Source organism: Geotrypetes seraphini, chromosome 4 (assembly GCF_902459505.1).
Source record: "Geotrypetes seraphini chromosome 4, aGeoSer1.1, whole genome shotgun sequence".
Lineage (NCBI taxonomy): Eukaryota > Metazoa > Chordata > Amphibia > Gymnophiona > Dermophiidae > Geotrypetes > Geotrypetes seraphini.
The window spans coordinates 151,721,376-151,743,319 of NC_047087.1; the positions used below are offsets into that span (position 1 = coordinate 151,721,376).

Consider the following 21,944-nt stretch of genomic DNA (forward strand, 5'->3'; position numbering starts at 1 on the left):
ATTCATAGAAATTAAAGTCTAAATAATGCCAGTCACATAACAAAACATGATTAAATTCCCTGCACAGTCAAGCCTTCAAGGATTACTAGATGTCTTTCAGCAGTTCCCCTCCCTCCCTCCCCCTTACCTTTGTGGCCAAGTCAAAATGATCTACCAACAATAAAATTTTAAAAACACAAAGCACGCTGTACGCAGAGAAAATGTTAATTATCATTTATATTCCGCGGGTTTTCAAAGAGGTCAAGGCAGATGACTTTATGCAATGTCACCTCAGTAACAACTATACAAAAATAGACAAATATTCCCCCTCCCTTTTTACTAAAACGCGATAGCGGTTTTTAGCGCAGGGAGCTGTGTTGAATGCCCCACGCTGCTCTCAACGCTCATAGGCTCCCTGCGCTAAAAAACGCTATTGCGGTTTAGTAAAAGGGGGCCATAGTGCAAAATATAGACAGCATATATAAATTCTCAAAGCAGACACATTTTGATCACTAAATTGAAAATAAAACCATTTTTCCTACCTTTGGTAATTTCATCAGTCTCTGGTTGCACTTTATTCTTCTGACTGTGCATCCAATATTTCTTCCCTTCTTTCAGCCTCCTGTATGCTTCCTCTCCTCCAGACCTCATTCCCTCCCCAAACTTTTTCTTTGTTTCACCCTGCCCCTTCTTTCTTTTTCTCTCTCTCCATACCCCCTTTCTTTCTGTATGTCTGTTTTTCTCTCTCTCACCCTGCCCCCTTCTTTCTCTCTCCACACCCTCTTTCGTTCTGTATGTCTGTCTTTCTCTCTCTCTCTTTCCGTGCCCCATTTTTCTTTGTTTCACCCTGCCCCCTTTCTTTCTTTCTGGCTTCCTGTCCCCCCTTTCTTTCTTTCTCCCTGCCCTCCCCTATGCCACCACCATTGGGAAAATGCTGCCACCGCCACTGGGAAATAGGCTGCCACTGCCGCCATCGGGAACAGGCCAGCGCCGAGTTCGCCCTGCTTCTCTTCCCCGCGGAGCCGACCAACTCTTGCCACCCGACGTCTAATGTCGGAGAGGACGTTCTAGGCCAGCCAGGCAGCGATTGGCTGGCCCAGAATGTCCTCTCCGACGTCAGAATTGACGCGAGTGGCGAGAGTTGGCCGGCCCCACAGGGAAAAGCAGGGAGAACTTGGCGCCGGCCTGTTCCCGATGGCGGCGGTGGCACTCAAGTGACTAAAGAGCCGCAGTTTGCCGGCCTAGGGAGAACACTGGAGGGTGGCCAGCTGTGCACCCCCTTGGGACATAAACCCGGGGCGGGGCGGACTGCCCCCCCCACCCTGGTATGCCACTTTCTGTACCTCACTCCCTCCCTATGACCAAAAATTCTCCTTTCTTCTATTCCCCGTGTACACAACCATCTCTTTCCCTCCCTTCCTCTCTCCCAAGTCCATGCCTTCTGTGTCCAAAAACTCATTCCCTCCCCCACCTCAGTATCTCTTTCCCTCCCTTCCTCTCCCCCAAGTCCATGCCTTCTGTGTCCAAAAACCCATTCCCTCCCCCACCTCAGCATCTCTTTCCCTCCCTTTCTCTCTCCCAAGTCCATGCCTTCTGTGTCCAAAAACCCATTCTCTCCCCCACCTCAGCATCTCTTTCCCTCCCTTCCTCTCTCCCAAGTTCATGCCTTGTGTCCAAAACGCACTCCCTCCCCCCCTTTTGTGTTCCGCGTTTGCCTCCCAGCCCATCTTTGCAACTTTCTCAGCAAAACGAAGCTCAAGCCGCGAGGCTTGTCTTCTGTTTCCTGCCCGGAGCTGACAGGGGGCCCGGGCTCCCCCAGGGTCCTAGGCCACAGTCTAGGGGGAGGGGCGGTCCGCCCCACGTGGACAGGAGAGAGCTGGACAGGGGACTCGCAGAGTTCAATACATCTCGAGCCACGAGGCTCGTCTTCTGTTCCTGCCTGTCCTGCCGCGCACAAATAGCCGACGGAAGTATTCTCCGACGTCAGCGCTGACGTCGGAGGACAGGCTTTGCTTAAGCCCTCCCTCCGACGTCAGCGCTGACATCGGGGAACACTTGCGATCGGCTATATGTGAGCGGCAGGGCAGGCAGGAACAGAAGACGAGCCTCGCGGCTCGAGATGTATTGAACTACGCGGGTCCCCCGTCCAGCTCTCTCCTGTCCACGTGGGGCGGACCGCTCCTCCCCCTAGACTGTGGCCTAGGACCCTGGGGGAGCCCGGGCCCCCTGTCAGCTCCGGGCCCCTGAATGCAGGACTGGTGGTACTGCCCTGATGGCGGCCCTGTAGACTATACACTCCCAATAGTTTGGAGTTGGATGCCTTTCTCCTCGACTGGCAGAACCAATGTCACTACACATTCTCACCAATTCCTCTGATCAGCAAGACTGCTCAAACTCTGCAAAATTTTTTGGATCTATCTCAATTTGGTCAGGAGCTAGGGGTGGTTGAACAAAAGCAATCGATCCACTCCCGTACCTCATGTGATCTAAAATGCCAACTTTGCTTAAGCACTGTGGCAGAAGGAAACTACCTAGGAGTCTTAAATTTTGCAGTTTGGTACAACACCATGGGGCAAGTTTCAGTGCCAAGTTTGAAATCTTTTGCAAATGTGCTTCCATTTCTACAGGTCAGCAAAGTAGGCAAAATAATTCACGAATGAAAATTTTTGGCAGTTTGGCTCCATCCGCCTTGAACCGCAAGGTAATGGCGGAATAGAAATCACTAATGTAATGTAATACTGCAGCTGGTAGGTAAGTCAGCTAAGGGTACAACTTTACTAGCAGACATGAGGTAATTCCAAGATTTGCAATATGAACTTTTACAGTCAAGTGAAGCTGAAGATATGACCATCCCAAAAATATGGCTTTATGCATTTATGCAAATTTTCACTGTTTCAGATTCAAATATCTCTAATGTGTAGGGGGGTTTTTTGTTTGTTTTTTAAAATATCATTTGAAAGAACATGTGCTTTTTTGCTTATCCTGTTTCATCTTGGACCCGAACTTTCTTTGGTGAGAATTGATGGTTTAAAGATAAGCATTACTTGCTTGCGTAAACATGTTATGTTGAAGGATCATTGGCACTTCATTGTGAATGTGCAGTGGAACTATATTGATCTGAAAACTCATAACCAAGCTTTGCCAGCCACAAGTACTCATCTCCTACTATGCTCAGTGTTTGACAAACTTACTCTGCACTTTTGCAAGATGACAGTCAAAACATGCATTGGCTTGCACAAACTGCGTGCAAGCCCAAACACATAATCATGTGATTCACAAGAATGTACGCAATGTTTGAATTTGGTAATCTGTTATATGTTTGCTGATAATGTTTCATATGAGCAGAACAGACATGTTTCTCGGGGAGAGTCCCCATTTCCTTCTGCTTCCTTTCCAGGGTTGACTGTCTGCTTGGTTATGCACTGAGGAGTTGAAGAATAGCCCAGAGGTAAGAGGGGGGAGCAAAAAGAATGTAAATGAAAGCACCCTACAAGAATTTTTGTGAGAAGAGGTTCACTACCCACTCTATTCAGGAATAGAGTGTGTGTCTACTAGAAAGATTAACAAGGTAGGAACCTAATCTTTCCTTCTTTATATTGCTGCCTGAAAGCTATTGAAGAGGTTACATTCCGGGTATTATAGGTATATTTTTTTATCATTGGAGGACTCTGAATCTGAATTTATATCTGAGGCAATGGGATTTTTGAACTGAACTTCCGTGGTTCTTGACCTGTTGCTCTGGCCATTATTCTACTCCTCATTCCTTTAACTTTAGTTTAACATTAGTTGATTAAATTGTATAGATGCTAAAAGATTGTCCTTAAATTGGCAACTCCCAGTTGCCTTTCAGCCTTTTCTTAAATAGGAAAGAAAAGGAATTTTCAGTTGTATTTATTTTCTCAGACTTACTTTTGATAAAACTTATATTGCATAAAAGGTCTGTTTTAGAGCTTTAGCACTTTACACATTTCTCCGAATGAAGAGAGGTAGAGGATAAAACAGCATACATGTCAATGGCTACAGCAGATATTGCAGTATACAAAATAAATTTATTATTATACAGATAAGAATAAAGGGAAATGTGTTCTAGAAAATAGTTTGATAATTGATAATGTGTCTGTTACATACTGTATATTTATCCTTATTTTTTCAATCTTTTCTGGCCCATAATTATCCAATTTATTTGTTTATAACCCTCCTTTAGGATATTTTAAGTTTGTCACACTGCCTTGAGTCTCATTTTAGGTGGTGTGTACAAAACTGAAATGATCTTAGCTGCAATTTAGAGGGGGGATATTATCAATGCTGCTTCATGGACCATATCAGGCAAGCTCACTTCTGATGTACTGAAATTCATGACCACTGTCCTAATTTTATTTTGTAGTGCAAAAAGCCTATGAGTCTTGACTTGTGGGTTGTGTATCCCTACTTGTGAGTTTGTGTAGAAGGCATTTACATTTTTCAACTCCTCCTCCTCTGATACAGCTCTGAGTTTCTCAGTTCATCTTTATACTTGTGAGTTGAAGGTGTCATTTTTTTTCTCTACTCTGTGCTTCAGTTTTTATTTTCAGTATTTTTTTTACCACTTTGGAAGCTTTTCGGTGCCTAGGAGCAGCTGAGGGTTCCTGAAGCATCTGTGGCTTGGTGGAGACACAGAAACTCTCAGTTAGTGTCGGTAGCTAATAGGACCACCCTGTTTCAGGGCAACTACTTGATCAGCCTGCACTAACATTGTGACAGCTCGGGGACTGTTCCTCTTGTAGCACTGCTCACCACTTGTGTCTATAGATAATCTTTGGGCTGAGGTCAGGCTAATTGACACCATGTCGGTCCTTGGTACTTTACCATGTGCTGGTTTCATTACCCTCCCCCCCTCCCCCACCTAGAGGAGTGAGGAGCTGTGGGGTCCAGGGATTCGGGCTCTAACCCAGTCTGAGTAGCAGCCAGAAGATGCAAGCGGTTATTTTTAGGCTTGTCTGAGGCAGTAAGTCTTCACTTTCAGCTTGCTTGAGGGCTGAGGGAGGCATAGCACCAACTGCATTGTGAGTACTGAGCCTTTATTGTCTTTGGGAAACATCGAGGGGGTCTATCAGTCTCAAGTTTGGGGATTTTGGGGGCAAGTTTTTGGATTCTCCACCAAAAAAGCCGCTTCCCCATGATTATTATGCTTTTCCCTTACTGCCTCATGCTATTTTTTTATGCTATTGTGCAGCTGCAGTAGCTATCTTGGATTTTCTGTCCTAATTTTAAAAGCTTCTATTTCCCTCAAAAAACCCTCAATTTTGTTTAAAATCAATAAATATGGACTCTTCGAGGCATTTGGCATTAGGATTGTACCAGATTGTGCTGGATGGGCACCTGAGGAACAACCATGTTCCACATGCAGGGGGGATCTGAGGGGGGAGGGGATCCATGCAGTTAGCCCCCTCTGGTCATTCTAGGTCCTCTTGAGTTGCAAGATTCCCCTTCTCATGAGGCATTGGATAGCTAATCGCCTTCTTCAGCGAAGTGCAGATGCACAAGACCCTCAGGGACATGCAGTGAGATCAGGTGGTTAATGCTTGTCCGCCCCCGCCAGGCTTTATCCTTGGTTTTGTCCAGCTCATGTTTGACAAGTATATGGGCTATCAGGGTCTATCTAGCTCCACTTCTGAATCCCAGGGAGGTTTCACTTCATTCTCAGGACGTTCATCTTCCCAAAGCTGTGTAGTCTTTCAATCCTGAGGTCCAGTCGGAGGGAGACTGGAATGATTGAGGGTTGGATTACTCCCCCCCAAAGATTCCTCACTTTTGGAGGATGCTGGGTTCAAGCAGGGGTCTCTGGACCAGGAATCTGTGATGCTCCTGGACCAGGGGGAGAACCCAATGGTGTGCCATCTTTTCAGACCGGTGGCCCTGCTAGAGGTTATAGCAGAATCCTTGCTAATTCTATGCTTAGATTCTCCTCAGGCCACTACTATTCAGAGACTGGTCATGAGCAGCGTTAAGCCACTTCCCATCTTATCCTGACATCACCATGATGCTGACAAAGCAATGGGAGGTTGTGGAGGGTTTCCTGTGGGTGGTGCAAACCATGGCTGTGTAACTTCTGGAATTTGAGGCATTTTTTTATTTCACATAAGGTGGATTCCTTGGTAGCGCAAGTTACCTACCACACTTCTCTTCCCAAAGATGCATAGAATTGCAGGATGGACTTGGCACTCAAGAGTCAGTTTGAAGCACTAGCTTGGGACTGAAAACAACAGTGGCAGCCTCATTCGTGTTCATCACCTGCCATACTCTCTGCATCAGGATAATGCCAAGAAGGATGCCTACCCCCAGTTTCTGTTATTGGGTGTGAATTATGTAGTGGATGCTCTCTGATATCATTCGAGTTATGAGTAAGGTCTCAGCCTTCTCCATCGGCCTGCAGAATACTCTGGATTTGGCAGTGTGCTGAGGACTGTGCCATATTATTTGAAATTTTACTGGCTGCCGATTGAGGCCAGAGTTTTGTTTAAGTTTGCTTATATATGTTACAAATTAATTTTTGGCTTGTCACCTGGATACGTTGTCTCCCATTTTTCTTTGAATCACCCAAATAAGGTTACACGCAGAGTTTGTTTGTTTACATTTCCTTCTGTTAAATTATGTTGTTACTAGTCTTTAAGCCCGTTACATTAACGGGTGCTAGAATACTGTTCACCCTCTATGTTGCCCCTTCCATTCACTGCCCTCTCTTCTCTTTCTATCTCTCTCTTTCTCTCCCATATGGCCTCTCTCCATCTCCTCCTTCCTTTTGCCTTGGTCTGGCATACCTTCCTCCTTCCCTCCAAGGCATTCTCTCCCCCTCTGCTCCCTTTCCTCATTTAACTACTTCATTGGTCAGCAGCAGCATTCACAATTCATTGCTGTTGCTGGCTTCAGGTCTTTCTCTCTGGCCGGTCCTGTCTTCATGAAAACAGGAAGTAGGCAGGACCGGCCAGAGAGGAAGGCCTGAAGCCAGCAACAGCAGCGAATTGTAAACGCTGCTGCTGCCTGAAGCACCCGAGGCAGACGCTTCTCTCCCCTCCCAGCCCAACCCCCGCTGACTCTGCGACCCTCCCAGCAAGATGACTTTAATATCAAACCTCCCTCCAGCGTTGGCAGTCGCTGCACATTAAACAGGCTGCTTCTGCTTTCTTCTGCCGTTGAGGCTCTCTGTTGCGTCATTGATGACATAATCAGTGAAGCGGCAAAGGGACTCAACTGCAGGAGAAAGGCCGAAGCAGCCTGTTTAACGTGCAGCGAGTGCCAACGCTGGAGGGATGTTTGTACTGGTGCAGAAGCGATATGTCTCTCCCCCTCCAGTACCTGTGCAGCACTTTGCTGCGGCGCATCCTCCCATGGGGGGGGGGGTTGCACAGTGTGAGCGGGTGAGAGCGGTGATCTCCAGTTGGGGGGAAGGGGGTGAGAGCAGCGATCTCCAGTTGGGGGGGAGTTGCACAGTGGGAGCGGGTGAGAGCGGCGATCTCCAGTTGGGGGGGAGGGGGTTGAGAGCGGCGATCTCCAGTTGGGGGGGGGTTTGCACAGTGGAGCGGGGTGAGAGCGCAATTTCCAGTTGGGGGGGAGGGGGTTGAGAGCGGCGATCTCCAATTGGGGGGGGGTTTGCACAGTGGGAGCTGGGTGAGAGCGGCGATCTCCAGTTGGGCTTTTTTTATTTTTTTTGTTTTAAGTTGAAAGCCGGTGCTGCAGCTCCTCTCTCGATCCTGGTGCAGTTCGAGAGAGGAGCCGGTACCATTGACAGTGAGAGGCGGGGGTGAGGAAGGCCGCTGCAGCTGTGTAATTTTTTATTTTTATTTGAAAGCCGCCGCGAGCAAGTGGTGACGTAAAACCCGCGCATGCGCAATCGTGTTTTCGCGACGGATCAGGGAACATGTTTTTTTTTAGTGCGCATGTGCGGCCTACCATTTTATTATATTAGATGAAAGATTTCTTGAGAGAACTCTCTCTTTTCAAGCTGCCAAATTGAATGGTTGGTTCAGTAAAATTATGTTAGGATCCTCTTCTTATCTTGATTTTAGAAAATTATTGAAGACAAAACTATTTGAAAAATTTGTATCCTAACTGGTTTTCTCATTTTAAATTTTATGCTTCCGTTATGTAATGTATCACCTTTTAAATTGCATTTTTACTGTATGATCGGTTCTTATTTATTGTAAACCACTCAGAACCATTCTTTTAAATTATACTTTTCTTTTAAATCATATTCTTCAGGAATAGTTCTTATTTATTGTACATTGTTTAGAATTATACTTTTCTTTTAAATTGTATTTTTCACTGTATGACTAGTGCTTATTTGTTGTAAACCACCTAGAACCATTTTTGGTTAGGCAGTATATAAAATTTTTTTTAAAAATTATTATTATTATTTAAAGTCAAACACAGTCAGCTACCCTTTAAAGGTCAGATGCTGTTGGAAGGGCCTGGATAATCTCATGGCCAGCATGGCGGAGTGGCAGCCTAGGACTCTCCCTGACATTAGACCATGGGTCCCTGGTTGGGCTGGTCAGGGTTCTTTTTGAAGCTCTCAACTCTTCTTCCAGAACACAACGGTCTTGTCCATGCAGAGAATGTTTCCAGCTTCCTGGCAACATTTCAGGAGAACAAGAAGCTCTCCGGGCTCCACTGCATGCCCAACAGTGGCTCCCAAGAAGTCCCAATGATGCCAGGAGGGAGGCTGATCCACCCCATATTGGGGGGGGGGCAGATGTCTGCCCACTGGGTGGCCTAGGCTGCGATTTATTCAGACCAGTGGGTGTTGGACATTATTTGGGAGAGTTACAAGCTGGAATTCTTGTTCCCTCTGCCAGATCTCTTTGTGGATTCTCCTGGCAGATGCCCAGAGAAAGCACAAAATGTTTGAACAATGGTTAGCAGCTCTTAGTTCTGCAAGCCGTCTAGCAGGTACCGTCCGATGAGTTGGGCCCATGTAGATACTCCAAATACTTCATCGTGCCCAAGAAAAATTCAGAGGAATCGAGTTCCATTCTGGATTTCAAGGCAGTCAATGCAGCACTCAGGGTGTCTTGATTCCACATGGAAGCAATGCACTCGGTTATTGCTTCAGTAGCATGGCCTATTTGTATATCCCCATCTTTCCAGTGCACAGAAGATATCTGTGGTTTCATGTGTTGGGGTGACACTTCCTGTTCCCATCACTTCCCTTTGGATTGGCTACTGCTCTGTGAACCTTCATCAAGATGATGGTATTGGTGGTAGCGCATCTACGCAAGGAGGGGATACAGGTTTATCATACTTGGACAATTGGTTAATCCAGACACTTGCAAGTTTTATTTTAAAAATTTCTGTTCCATTTATAGCCTAAGCAGATTACAATATTCACATACACATGTCCATAGGAGATTAACAATAGTATATCTTTATCCCAGGACAAGCAGGCAGCATATTCTCACTGATGGAGATGGCACCGACGGAGCCCCAGTACGGACATTTTAGAATGAATTGCACTCTAAGAACTTAAAAAGTTCTGGCTAGTCCGCACCGCGCATGTGTGAGTGCCTTCCCGCCTGACGTAGGCGCGCGGTCCCTCAGCTTCTTAGTTTCCATGGAGCTAAGTCGCGTTTCAATGTCTGAACTTTTTCGCTGCCTTCCTGCTCGCGTGGCATTTTTTCTTGACTTTTTGTCACTTTTCGGTTTTATTTATTTATTTTTTTTTAAAAATTGCATTTTTTCCTTTTCTCGCAGCTGCAGTCCGGCAGGGCCTGTTGCCATGATTCAGGCCTCGACTTTCAATTTTGCTGAGGCCATGTTTCCATTCATGTCCTGTCCACAATCGGGTTTCAAAAAGTGTCAACAGTGTGCTCACCCTATTTCCCTCACGGATCCGCGTCACTGGTGCCTCCAGTGTTTGGGTCCAAACCACAGGGCTGATTCCTGCACCCATTGTTCTTCTCTTCAGAAGAGGACCCTCAAGAACTGTTGAATTCAGCAGCGGTTATTGTTCAGGTCTGGTATGAAGGGTGATTTGACACCGGCTCCGACATCGGCATCCACGCTGAAATTGACGTCGCATCAGTCGACACCACAGGAAGCTACCTCGGTGTCGCAGCCAGTAGGTAAGCCGGCTAAGAAGCCTTCCCCTACCCCTGTGGGTCCTCAGGTCGCTTCAGCAGTGAGCCAAGTCCTGCAGACCTCGAGGCGTCCCAAGAAACGCTCGGCTCCCATTGAGGTGAGTGCCTCATCATCAGCCTCCTCATCTCCGGAGCGCAGAGCGGCACCAAAGGTACCGGCGAAAAAGCAAGCGGTACCAGTGCAGTCTTTGGATGACAAAATTGCAGCAATAATGCAAGTCCAATTACGGGAGCAGTTACAACTCCTACTCCTTGTTTTGGCGATACCGGCTCCTCCGATGCCAGTCTGGTCTGAGCCTTTGTTATCGCTCTGACTCTTGGGTGCCAACGCCAACCCTTTCGGCTCCGGTGCGATCTGAGCCTGTCTCCTCGGCACCGACCTTTGCTGAACCGATGTCTACGGTTGTTCTACCTCAGCAAAGGGCTTTTTCAGTGCCGCCTGCCCGGGGGTCGATGTCGGAGTTAGTTCGACATCGTTCTTCTGCCCATACCTCCCCTGACACGATGTAAAGTCAAATCGGGGAAATCAGTGCGGAAGATCAAACATGTTGAGTCCTCGACTCCGGGTTCTCAGGGTCAGTTACCACCGGTGTGGGACTCGGATCTCTAGGATGATTCTGAAGAGCCTCTTAATGACAGATGATGAGGCTTCTTCTGATGAAGATCCTTCTCAAGAGCCTGTTCCTAAACCAGAACAGACCTCTTTTTCAAAGTTTTTAAGGGAAATGTCAGAGACACTTTCTATCCCTCTAGAGTCTGATTCAAAAAAAATCTACAGCATTTCTAGATGCATTGGATTTTGATCAGCCCCCTAAGGAGTTTCTCAAGCTCCCCCTTCATGATATTTTTGAGAGACTTTTTATAAAAATCTTGAAACTCCTTTGACAGTCCCTGGTGCTCCTCGTAACCTTGATAGAGTGATTCCTATTCCGGGCTTTGACAAGCCTCAGCTTCCTCATGAGTCCTTTCTGGTGGAGTCCACTCTGAAGAAGTCTGTGGGGGCAGTGTATATGCTTATGTTCCTCCTGGCAGAGAGGGTAAGGCTATGGATTGCTTTAGCAAGCTTTTATATCAAAATGCCATGCTTGCCAACCGGTCTGGCAATTATACTTTCCATTTTTCCTTTTATATCAAGCACTTGGTTCAGCAAGTATCTGCTCTACAGAAATATCTTCCTGAGTGCAAGGTACCTCTTCTTCAACAATATACCTCCAGTTTGTTACAACTGCAAAAATTTTTGGTACGTTCCATTTATGACACCTTTGAGCTTACATCTCGAGCTACTGCCATGGCTGTGGCTATGAGGCGTATAGCTTGACTTCGAGTATCTGATCTGGATGTTAACCATTAAGATCGCCAAGCCAATACTTCTTGTTTGGGTGATGAACTTTTGGGGAATCCTTAGATACCACTACCTAAAAGTTATCGGCTCATGAAACCAAGTGGGATACTTTGATTAAAAACAAGAAGAAGCCTCCACCTACTCGCCTTTTCAGACTACAGTCTTCTTATCAGAAGCGTTTTACTGCTCGACCTCTGCAGACCTCTCAGCCTCAACCTCGTAGACCAAGGCAGCAGCAGCAGCAACCACAGCAGCATCAGCATCAGAACAAGCAAGCTGTGCAACCCAAAGCTGTACAGCCTTTTTGACATGTTTCTACAGGGTGTAGCTAGTCTTCTCATTTCTCAACCTTGCCCTCAGCCCATTGGGGGTCGTCTTCAATTATTCTTCAGTCGTTGGGAACTCATCACCTTGGATCTTTGGGTCCTCAACATCATTCATCAGGGTTATTCTCTCAATTTCCAGACTCTTCCACCAGACAGTCCTCCAAAAGAGTCTGCTTTTAACCCTGCACAGTCCTCCCTTCTTCTGCAGGAGGTGCAATCCCTTCTGCTGAATGCCATCGAGGAAGTTCCTCTCGATAAGTGGAGTCGGGGTTTCTACTCCTGTTACTTCTTGGTTCCCAAGAAAACCGGAGGACTGAGACCCATCTTGGATCTCAGAGATCTCGACAAATTTCTGGTGAAGGAGAAGTTCAGGATGTTGTCTCTTGCGCTTCTTTATCCTCTCCTCAATCAGAATGACTGGCTATGCTCCCTAGATCTCAAGGAAGCCTACACACATATACCTATTCATCCGGCTTCCAGGAAATTCCTCAGATTTCAGATCAATTGTTGTCATTACCAATACAAGGTACTCCCCTTCGGTCTGGCATCTTCTCCCAGAGTATTCACGAAGTGCCTGATTGTAGTGGCCACATCTCTCCGGCCTCCAAGTCTTTCCTTACCTGGACGACTGGTTGATCAAGGCTCCTTCATCTCAGGAAGTGGTCCAAGCTACATCTCAGACCATTTCTTTCCTTCAGCTTCTAGGATTCGAAGTCAACTTCCCCAAATCGCATCTCATTCCGAGCGTTTCTCCCATCCGTCTCTGTCAACAAGTGCTTCCACTTTGGACTGCCAGAAAGCGCAAATTTCACATCAATTTCCTGGAACTCATAGCGATATTTTATGCCCTCAGGGCATTTCAACATCTTCTCTGTTCTCAAGTCCTCCTCCTTTGCACGGACAATCGAGTAGCAATGTGCTACATCAACAAACAAGGAGGCACAGGTTCTCTCCTGTTGTGTCAGGAGGCCCAAAAAATTTGGACTTGGGCGACAGCACGCAATCTGTTCTTGAAGGCTGTCTACATTAAAGGAGAGAAGAATTCACTAGCAGACAACCTCAGCAGAATCCTTCAACCTCACAAATGGACTCTCGACTCTGTAACTCTCCAGTCCGTTTTTGCTCAATGGGGCACTCCACAGGTGGACTTATTTGCAGCCCCTCACAATCACCAGTTGCCCCAGTTTTGCTCCAGACTTTCCTCTCCGTCTGGTGGTGGATGCTTTTGTTCTGGATTGGACGGGTCGGTTTCTGTATGCCTTCCCTCCTCTCATGTTGAGAACTCTGTTCAAGATCAAGAGAGAAGCAGCCACCATGATTCTCATTGCTCCATGGTGGCCCAGACATGTTTCTCCTTTCTACTTCAACTCAGTTCCAGGGAACCCATACTTTTGCCACTTTTTCCTACTCTGCTTATTCAGAATCAGGAATCGCTTCTACATTCCAGCTTGCAGTCTATATACCTGACAGCTTGGTTTCTCTTGGGCTGAGTTCCTTTCAGTTTATCCTCTCTCAGCCTGTTAATCAAATTATTGATTCCTCCAGGAAACCGGCCACACAATAATGTTACCAACAGAAGTGGAGTCTGTTTTCTTCCTGGTGTCTTCTTCATCATCATGATCCAACTTCCTTAGCAGTAGAATTGGTGTTGGATTATCTCCTTTTTCTATCAGTCTCTGGCCTTAAATCTACATCCATTAGAGTCCATCTCAGTGCTATTACTGCCTATCATTAACCAGTGCAGGGAAAACCTCTTACTGCTCATCCTTTGGTATCCAGATTCATAAAGGGGCTTTTCAATGTGAAACCACCTCTCAAGTCTCCTCCTGTTGTCTGGGATCTTAATGTGGTTCTTTCATGTTTGATGAAGCCACCGTTTGAACCAATGGCCATAGCTCATCTCAAGTTTTTTTACCTGGAAAGTGGTCTTCCTTATTGCTCTCACCTCTGCCAGGAGGGTCAGTGAGTTACAAGCACTAGTAGTAGATCCACCTTTCACAGTTTTCCATCATGATAAGGTGGTCCTGCGCACACATCCAAAGTTTCTTCCAAAAGTTGTCTCTGACTTTAATCTCAATCAGTCAATTGTCTTACCAGTTTTTTTTCCCTAAGCCTCATTGTCATCCTGGAGTAACGTCCTTGCATACTTTGGACTGTAAACAAGCCTTGGCTTACTATCTTGATCGCACTAAGCCTCACAGAACTTCTCCCCAACTCTTCATTTCATTTGATCTGAACAAGTTGGAGTATCCTGTTTCCAAGAGAACAATTTCCAACTGGCTTGCCGCCTCCATCTCGTTCTGCTATGCTCAGACCGGACTGGCACTGGAGAGCCGTGTCACAGCTCATAAAGTTAGAGCTATGGCAGCTTCTGTGGCTTTCCTTAGATCTACTCCTATTGATGAAATCTGTAAAGCTGCCACCTGGTCCTCAGTTCATACATTCACTTCTCACTACTGTCTGGAGTCTCTCCAGGCGGTATGGGCACTTCGGCCAATCTGTATTACAAAATTTATTTTCCTAATGGCCAACTTTCCCACCATCCCATTCTGTTAGTTTGGAGGTCACCCATCAGTGAGAATATACTGGCTGCTTGTCCTGGGATAAAACACAGTTACTTACCATAACAGGTGTTATCCAAGGACAGCAGGCACAACCCTCCTCTCCAGGTTGGCTTCTTAGCTGGCTTATCTTAACTGAGGGACCGTGCGCCTATGTCGGGTGGGAAGGCATGCGTGGTGCGGGCTAGCCAGAACTTTCTAAGTTCTTAGGAGTGTAATTCAATCTAAAATGTCCTTACCGGGGCTCCGTCGGTGCCATCACCCATCAGTGAGAATATCTGCCTGCTGTCCCTGGATAACACCTGTTACGGTAAATAACTGTGCTTTACAGATAGTGAACAAATTTAGCCAAAAAAGACATCCTATAGTCTAAAAAAAAATGCTTTAAACAAATATGTTTTCAAAGATATTTTGAAGGACTGCAGATATTTATAGTTGGCAGTTGTATGAGTTATCCAACTCTTGCAAGATCTGGGTTGAGTGATCAACTTTTGGAAGAGTAATTTAGTGTTGACACAGTCCCTGGAGTATCTGGGAGTCTGCTTCAACATGACAGAAAGCCATGTTTTTCTTCCAGTGCCACATAAACTGATATTGCAATGTCAGATTCAGGAGCTCCTTGCTCTTAAGGTTTTGACAGTTTGGCTGTATCTGCAAGCGATGGAGTCAATGGGGGCATCCAAAGAGGTAGTCCTTTGAGCAAAAGCTCACCTTCAGCCTTTCCAGGATTCCCTGCTGTCTGGCTGGTCTCCACAGTCGGACATGTCCAGATTGTGCTGCCCTGGATGTTGAAGGCACACCGCAGCATGTAAGAACATAAGCAATGCCTCCGCTGGGACAGACCTGAGGTCCATCGAGCCCAGCAGCCCGCTCATGCGGCGGTCCAACATATCCAGGACCTGCACAGTAATCTTCTATCTATACCCTTTTATCCCCTTTTCCAGCAGGAAATTGTCCAATCCTTTCTTGAGCCCCAGTACCGTACTCTGCCCTATTACGTCCTCTGGAAGCGCATTCCAGGTGTCCACCACACGTTGGGTAAAGAAGAACTTCCTAGCATTTCTTTTGAATCTGTCCCCTTTCAGCTTTTCTGAATGCCCTCTTGTTCTTTTATTATTTGAAAGTCTGAAGAATCTGTCCCTCTCTACTCTCTCTATGCCCTTCATGATCTTGTAAGTCTGTCATATCCCCTCTAAGTCTCCTCTTCTCCAGGGAAAAGAGACCCAGTTTATCCAATCTCTCAGCGTATGAAAGGTTTTCCATCCCTTTTATCAGACGTGTTGCTCTCCTCGGAACCTTCTCGAATAACGCCATGTCTTTCTTAAGGTAAGGAGACCAATATTGGACACAGTACTCCAGATGCGGACGCACCATCGCCCGATACAACGGCAGGATAACTTCTTTTGTTCTGGTAGTAATACCCTTCTTGATTATACCTAGCATTCTATTCGATCTCTTAGCGGCCGCTGCACACTGCACTGTCGGGTTCATTGTCATATCCACCTTTACTCCCAAGTCCCTTTCTTGGGTACTCTCTTTCAACAAGATCCCTCCCATTGTATAGTTGTACCTTAGGTTTCTGCTTCCCACATGCAATACTTTACATTTCTCAACGTTGAACTTCATCTGCCATCTCGTCACCCATTCCCCTAGTTTGTTCAAGTCCCTTTGCAATTTTTTGCAGTCCTCCTTAGTCCGAGCTCCACTAAATAGTTTGGTGTCATCCGCAAATTTTATTATTTCGCACTTCGTCCCTGTTTCTAGATAATTTATGAATATATTAAATAGTAGCAGCCCGAGCACCGAGCCCTGCGGAACACCACTTGTGACCCTCCTCCAGTCCAGACCCTAAACCCTACCCTCTGTTTCCTACCCGCCAACGAGTTTCTGATCCATCTTTGTATGTCTCCTCCACCCCATGGTTCTTCAGTTTCTGGAGTAGACGTTCATGATGCACTTTGTCAAAGGCTTTTTGGAAATCTAGGTATATGATGTCTATGGGGTTTCCTCTGTCCGTCCGTTTGTTTAGTCCTTTGAAGAAGTGCAATAAGTTTGTTAGGCACAATCTCCCCCTGCAGAAACCATGTTGGCTGGTTATCAGAAGTTCGTTTCTTTCAAAATGTTCATCGATGTTTCTTTTATCATTGCTTCCACCATTTTCCCCGAAACCGAGGTCAGACTCACCAGTCTGTAGTTTCCCAGGTCACCTCTTGATCCCTTTTTAAAGATGGGCGTAACATTGGCTATCTTCCAATCCTCCGGGATCACGCCTGTTTTCAGGGATAGGTTGCAGATTTGCTGCAGTAGTTCCGCTATCTCCTCCTTTATTTCCTTCAGAACCCTTGGATGGATTCCGTCCGGACCCTGGGATTTGTCAGTTTTTAGCTTTTCTATCTGCCTGCGCACATATTCAAGGCTCACTTCCATGGATGTTAATTTTTCAGCTTGATTTCCATTAAAGAATTGCTCAGGTTCCGGTATGTTGGTTGTGTCTTCGTTTGTAAATACGGACGAAAATAACATGTTAAGTCTTTCCGCGACCTCTTTCTCCTCCTTCACCACTCCCTTCCTGTCACCGTCGTCTAGTGGACCCACCTCCTCCCTAGCCGGCTGCTTCCCTTTAACATATCTAAAGAACGGTTTGAAATTTCATGCTTCCCTGGCTAGCCTCTCTTCATACTCTCTTTTGGCTTTTCGAACCACACGGTGACATTCTTTTTGATACTTCCTGTGCTCTTTCCAGTTCCCCTCGGTTTTGTCTTTTTTCCATTTTCTGAATGAATTTTTCTTATTGCCTATCGCTTCCTTCACTATATTAGTTAGCCACGCCGGGTTTTTTTCGACTCTTTTTGCACCCCTTTCTGAATCTCATATACAGATTTTGCGCCTCGCTCACTGTGTCCTTGAAAAAAGACCAGGCTTGTTCTACCGTTTGGTGGCTCAAGCCAGAATCCCTGGCAAAGGGAGTGTCCCTAGCATTTCATCTTGGATAATGATGATGACGAATGCCAGTCTCTTTGGCTGGGGAGGACATTGCAGTGGCCGTCCGATTCAAGGTTGGTGGTCGGTTTCCCAGTCAAGAAACCAGTGATGGTGGCGTCATATGCCAAGGCTTATAAGTCTTTTCAGAGTTGGTGTGCTGGAGAGGGAGTTGAGTTAATTCAGGCTCCAATTTCAGCTATTCTAGTATTTCTTCAGGATGGGCGGTTTGTTCTCTTCAGGTTCAACTGGAAGGCCTATCATGTTTCAGAACTCGTGTAGAGGATGTTTCTCTAGTTTCTCATCTCAACATCATTAGATTTTTGAAAGGAGCTACGAGGCTGAAGCCAGTAGTATGGCAGCCCTTTTCAATGTGGAATCTTAACCTTGTCCCTCTGCAAGGCTCGTTATGAGCCTTTAGAGGAAGCGGCGCTCATTGATCTCACTATCAAGACTGTATCTCTGGTGGCTATATTTTCAGCAAGAAGAGTGTTGGAGCTTCAAGCCCTGTCATATAGGGAGCTCTTTCTTCGATTCACTAAGGCAGGTGTTTGTGCATGGTGCCTTATTTTCTTCCAAAGGTTGTTTCCGCCTTCCATGTGAATCAGGAGGTTCGGCTACCGACTTTTCATTTAACAGGCTTAAAAAGAGGGATAAGGTGTTGACCTTGCTGGATGTCTTCAGAGTTCTTATCTGGTACCTGTAAGTGACAAATCCCTTTCGTCTTTCAGATTACAGTATCTCTATATGTCGACTAATCCTAGCTGTTTAGGGAAGCTAACCTCTAAGGCTACTGTTGCGAGGTGGATTCTGGTGGCTATTTCCTCTGCATATGTCGGATGTGGTAAGCAGCCTCTGTTTTCTTTGTGTGCATACTTTCTCTAGGAAGGTGGCTTCTTCGTGGGTGGAGTCCTAAGTGGTGTCAACTGACAATTTTTATAGGAGAACCATGTAGTCCATACCTTTACAAAATTTTATAGAGTGTATGTTGGCGGTTCGTACGGGTGTCACTTGGGGGCTTCTGTTTTGTCAGCAGACTCCTATGTCCCACCCTAGACTCAAGGGACTGCTTTGATATGTCCCACTGCTCAAAACTCATAGCCTTTTATATTAAAGGGATAATTAGGTACTTACCTCGATAGTCTTCTTTCTAGTAGAAAGGCATATGAGTCTTGACATCCCTCCCTATCAAAATCACCTGCTTATTTAGGTAAGTACCTAATCTTCCCTGCCGGTATTCCTAGTTATAAATGTACTAGTGTTTAAGCCCGTTACATTAATGGGTGCTAGAGTAGATGTCTGTCTATCTTTTTTTCTTTTTCTCTCTCTCTCCGTGTATGCTCTCTGTTATTCTTTCTGTCTGTGTCTCTCCCTGGCACCCTGTCTGTCTTTCTTTCTGTCTCTGTCTCCCTGGCCCCCTGCCTGCCTGTATTTCTCTGTTGTGCCATGCCTGCCTGATTCTCTGTGACCCCTTTCCTATGTCCTTAGTGTCCCTTCTTATGTCTTTAGTGCTCTCAGTGCCTCCTTCCTATGTCCTTAGTGTCTCATCCTATGTCCTTAGTGACCTCAGTGCCTCCTTCCTATGTCCTTAGTGCCCCCAGTGCCACCTTCCTATGTCCTTAGTGCCTCCTTCATGCCCTTAGTGTCCCATCCTATGTCCTCAGTGCCTCCTTCCTATATCCTTAGTGCCCCTTCCTATGTCCTTAGTGCCCTCAGTGCCTCCTATGTCCTCAGTGCCCCCAGTGCCACCTTCCTATGCCCTTAGTGTCCCATCCTATGCCCCCAGTGCCTCCTTCCTGTCCTTAGTGTCCCATCCTATGTCCTTAGTGCCTTCAGTGCCTCCTTCCTATGTCCTTAGTGCCCTCAGTTCCTCCTATGTCCTCAGTGCCCCCAGTGCCACCTTCCTATGCCCTTAGTGTCCCATCCTATGCCCCCAGTGCCTCCTTCCTGTCCTTAGTGTCCCATCCTATGTCCTTAGTGCCTTCAGTGCCTCCTTCCTATGTCCTTAGTGCCCTCAGTTCCTCCTATGTCCTTAGTGTCCCCAGTGCCACCTTCCTATGTCCTTAATGCCTCCTATGTCTTTAGTGCCCTCAGTGCCCCCCACCCCCAAAGCCAGCCAGCCTGCCTGCCTCCCTCCCTCCCCCCCTGTACAATAGAACCTATCATTTTTCTAACCCTCCCCCCCCCCCGCCACTACCGCTGAAGTGCAGCCAACCTCACTTACCCTCTCATCCGACCCTCCCATCGCGAGGTAACCAGAAACCACCCGGCTCGAGCAGCGGCCGCAGCACTCTAAACACGCTGCTTCGCGGCCTTCTACTGCCCGCGATTCCCTCTGCCGCATCACCGGCAGAGCAAATCAGGGCAGTAGAAGGCCGCGAAGCAACGTGTTTAGAGTGCTGTGGCCGCTGCTAGTCAAGAGATTTGTCGGGACCTTGGGAAGGGAAGGGGGGCGGCCAGATCGCGGTTGGAGGGTCGGGTGGGAGGCTCAACGGGGGATCGGATGCGCCGTGGAGGGGGGTGGGGGGGGCAAAGACGACAACACTGGAAAGGCTCTGGACCCGAGCTGGGAGGAAGACCGGCGTTTGCTGAGGCTGCGGCTGCCTGGAGACTGCGTTCAACTGCCCGTTGGCCTGCACTGGACACTCCAAAGAGGGGAGCAGAAGGAATGGCGGTGGCAACAGCGGTTTCTTTCACAGTGAGTGAGTGGGGGGGGGGAAGCTCCAGAGTGATCCCTGCCGCTGCGTTCTAAAATAGAATCTGGCCACGGATCACACACCACAGCGGCAGGGAACACAAAACCCTAAGTGCGCATGCGGCGCTTAGAGTTTTATTATATAGGATTAGGGGTTGTTTTTTTTTTTTTTTTTATTCTTTATTTAAATTTTTCAAATAAACAACAATTGTGCTTAACAGGCAATATACGATATTAATACATCCAATATTAGTAATCATGATAATTCAAAGTAAAAATTATAATACAAAATAAATCCATTTTCATTATTGGATCAATATATTAACAAAAAAGAAGTAAACCATACTTTTTATTTAAACATAGTCCTCAATAAGAGAGGAAGGAGACTAAGAGAGAGAAATTCTTCCAGGAAAGATCACATATTAAAGTTTTACAGGAAATTAAGTGAAAACCGATGGTTAATAAAAATAGACCTGGGTTATACCGAAAATCACTATGGTGCAAATGAAACACCTTTACCCTCCAAGAAGAAACGTAACTACTGAGAATCATAAAAAATGTATCTATTGTTTTGAAATACAACAAAACATTTACAAGGAAATCTTAACTGAAAAGAAGCTCCCAATGATACAACTTTATCCCTATATGTAAGAAATTATTTCCTTCTAGTCTGAGTCCATTTTGAAACGTCCGGATATATATATATTCTTTCTCCCAAAAAAGAAACTTGTTTTAAACCATAATACAATTTCAAAATCATTTCTTTATCCTGATAAAATACCAGGGAAACTATCAGTGTAGCTCGTCCGGACAATTCAAGATTTGATGATTCCAAGAAAGTTGTTAAGTCTTGTTCAGTAGTTGTATCAGACTCCTTTATTGTCCTTTTTAAATAATAAATCTTCTGCAAAGGTGGAATATTCATTTCCGTAATTTTTAATATAGAAATCAGGAAGTCCTTAAATAATTCCCTAGGAGTTTTAAATTTAGACATAGGAAAATTTAAAATCCTCAAATTTAAACTCCTATTTTGATTTTCCAAGTTTTCAATTTTACGGAGAAGAAAAACTTTGTCCTTTGCATTCTGGTTACTTGAAGATTTAATCTCAGTTATAGATTTTTCAATGTCTCCTACTTGTTTCGCTTGATCACAAGAAACAATTTCCAATTTATTGACTTTAGTAGAAACTTCAGCCATCAAGGAAATAAATCCTATACATACAGTTTGAAGATTTTCAATTGCTCCCCACAGTGAATCCAGTGTAACCACCGCCGGTTTCACAAGCGGCTTGAGATGAGGTAACCCGGGTTCCCGCTCTCCTTCCCGGGTTTCACCTCCCCAACTCTCACCACCGCTTGCCTGCAGTGTTCCTCCTCCCTCTCCTGGTCTTGTCTCCGAGTTTGCCTGCAACAGGGTCATCTCCTGAGTCGGCTGCTGCCGAAATCCCTCAACAGGAAGTAACAGCTCCGTTGCACTGCTCGGGGGAGGAGGAGGGTCAGGTCCCAAAGGGCTCAGCGACGCATCGCCGTCCATGCTGAGTTGCTCCTGGAGCTCAGCTGCGGATCCGCCCAACGCCATCGGGACTGCGAATGTTGTTATCGCAGTTTGACGCGGAGTCGAAGTCGCGGCCAAGGAATGAGGGATATCCCTCTGCCGTCCCCTCCTCTTAGGCATCCAAGAACTTTGAGGAAAATGTTACCGAAGGTAAATTTTTACTGCCAGAACGGGAGCTTGGACTCACGCGTCCACTCCCGTCGCCATCTTGTCTCTACTGGGGATTAGGGTTTGGACAGTACTAATCTACCAGTACACCCATTTACTTTTATCTTTTATGGCCCAATAGGAGATTTATAGAACATTTTCCATTGAGCAGTATTGAGTCAGTCATGCAAGTGGTTGATGATGATTGACTATGCTGAGACATATGTTCCAAAACATGGAACTAAGCC

General features: G+C 46.1%; 1 protein-coding gene across 11 annotated transcripts in view; it reads left to right on the plus strand.

Moving 5' to 3' along the window:
* Positions 1-21,944, plus strand: part of CBFB (core-binding factor subunit beta) — a 650,211-nt gene that overhangs the window by 513,745 nt on the left and 114,522 nt on the right. For 3 of the 11 annotated variants that reach the window (XM_033940717.1, XM_033940719.1, XM_033940725.1), the window contains one exon: positions 3,377-3,427. The exons of the other annotated variants lie outside the window; for them this stretch is intronic. In XM_033940717.1, coding sequence (XP_033796608.1) covers positions 3,377-3,413 — 37 coding nt within the window. In that variant the 3' untranslated portion in view covers positions 3,414-3,427. The remainder of the gene's footprint in view (positions 1-3,376; positions 3,428-21,944) is intronic. 11 annotated transcript variants of the gene reach the window in all.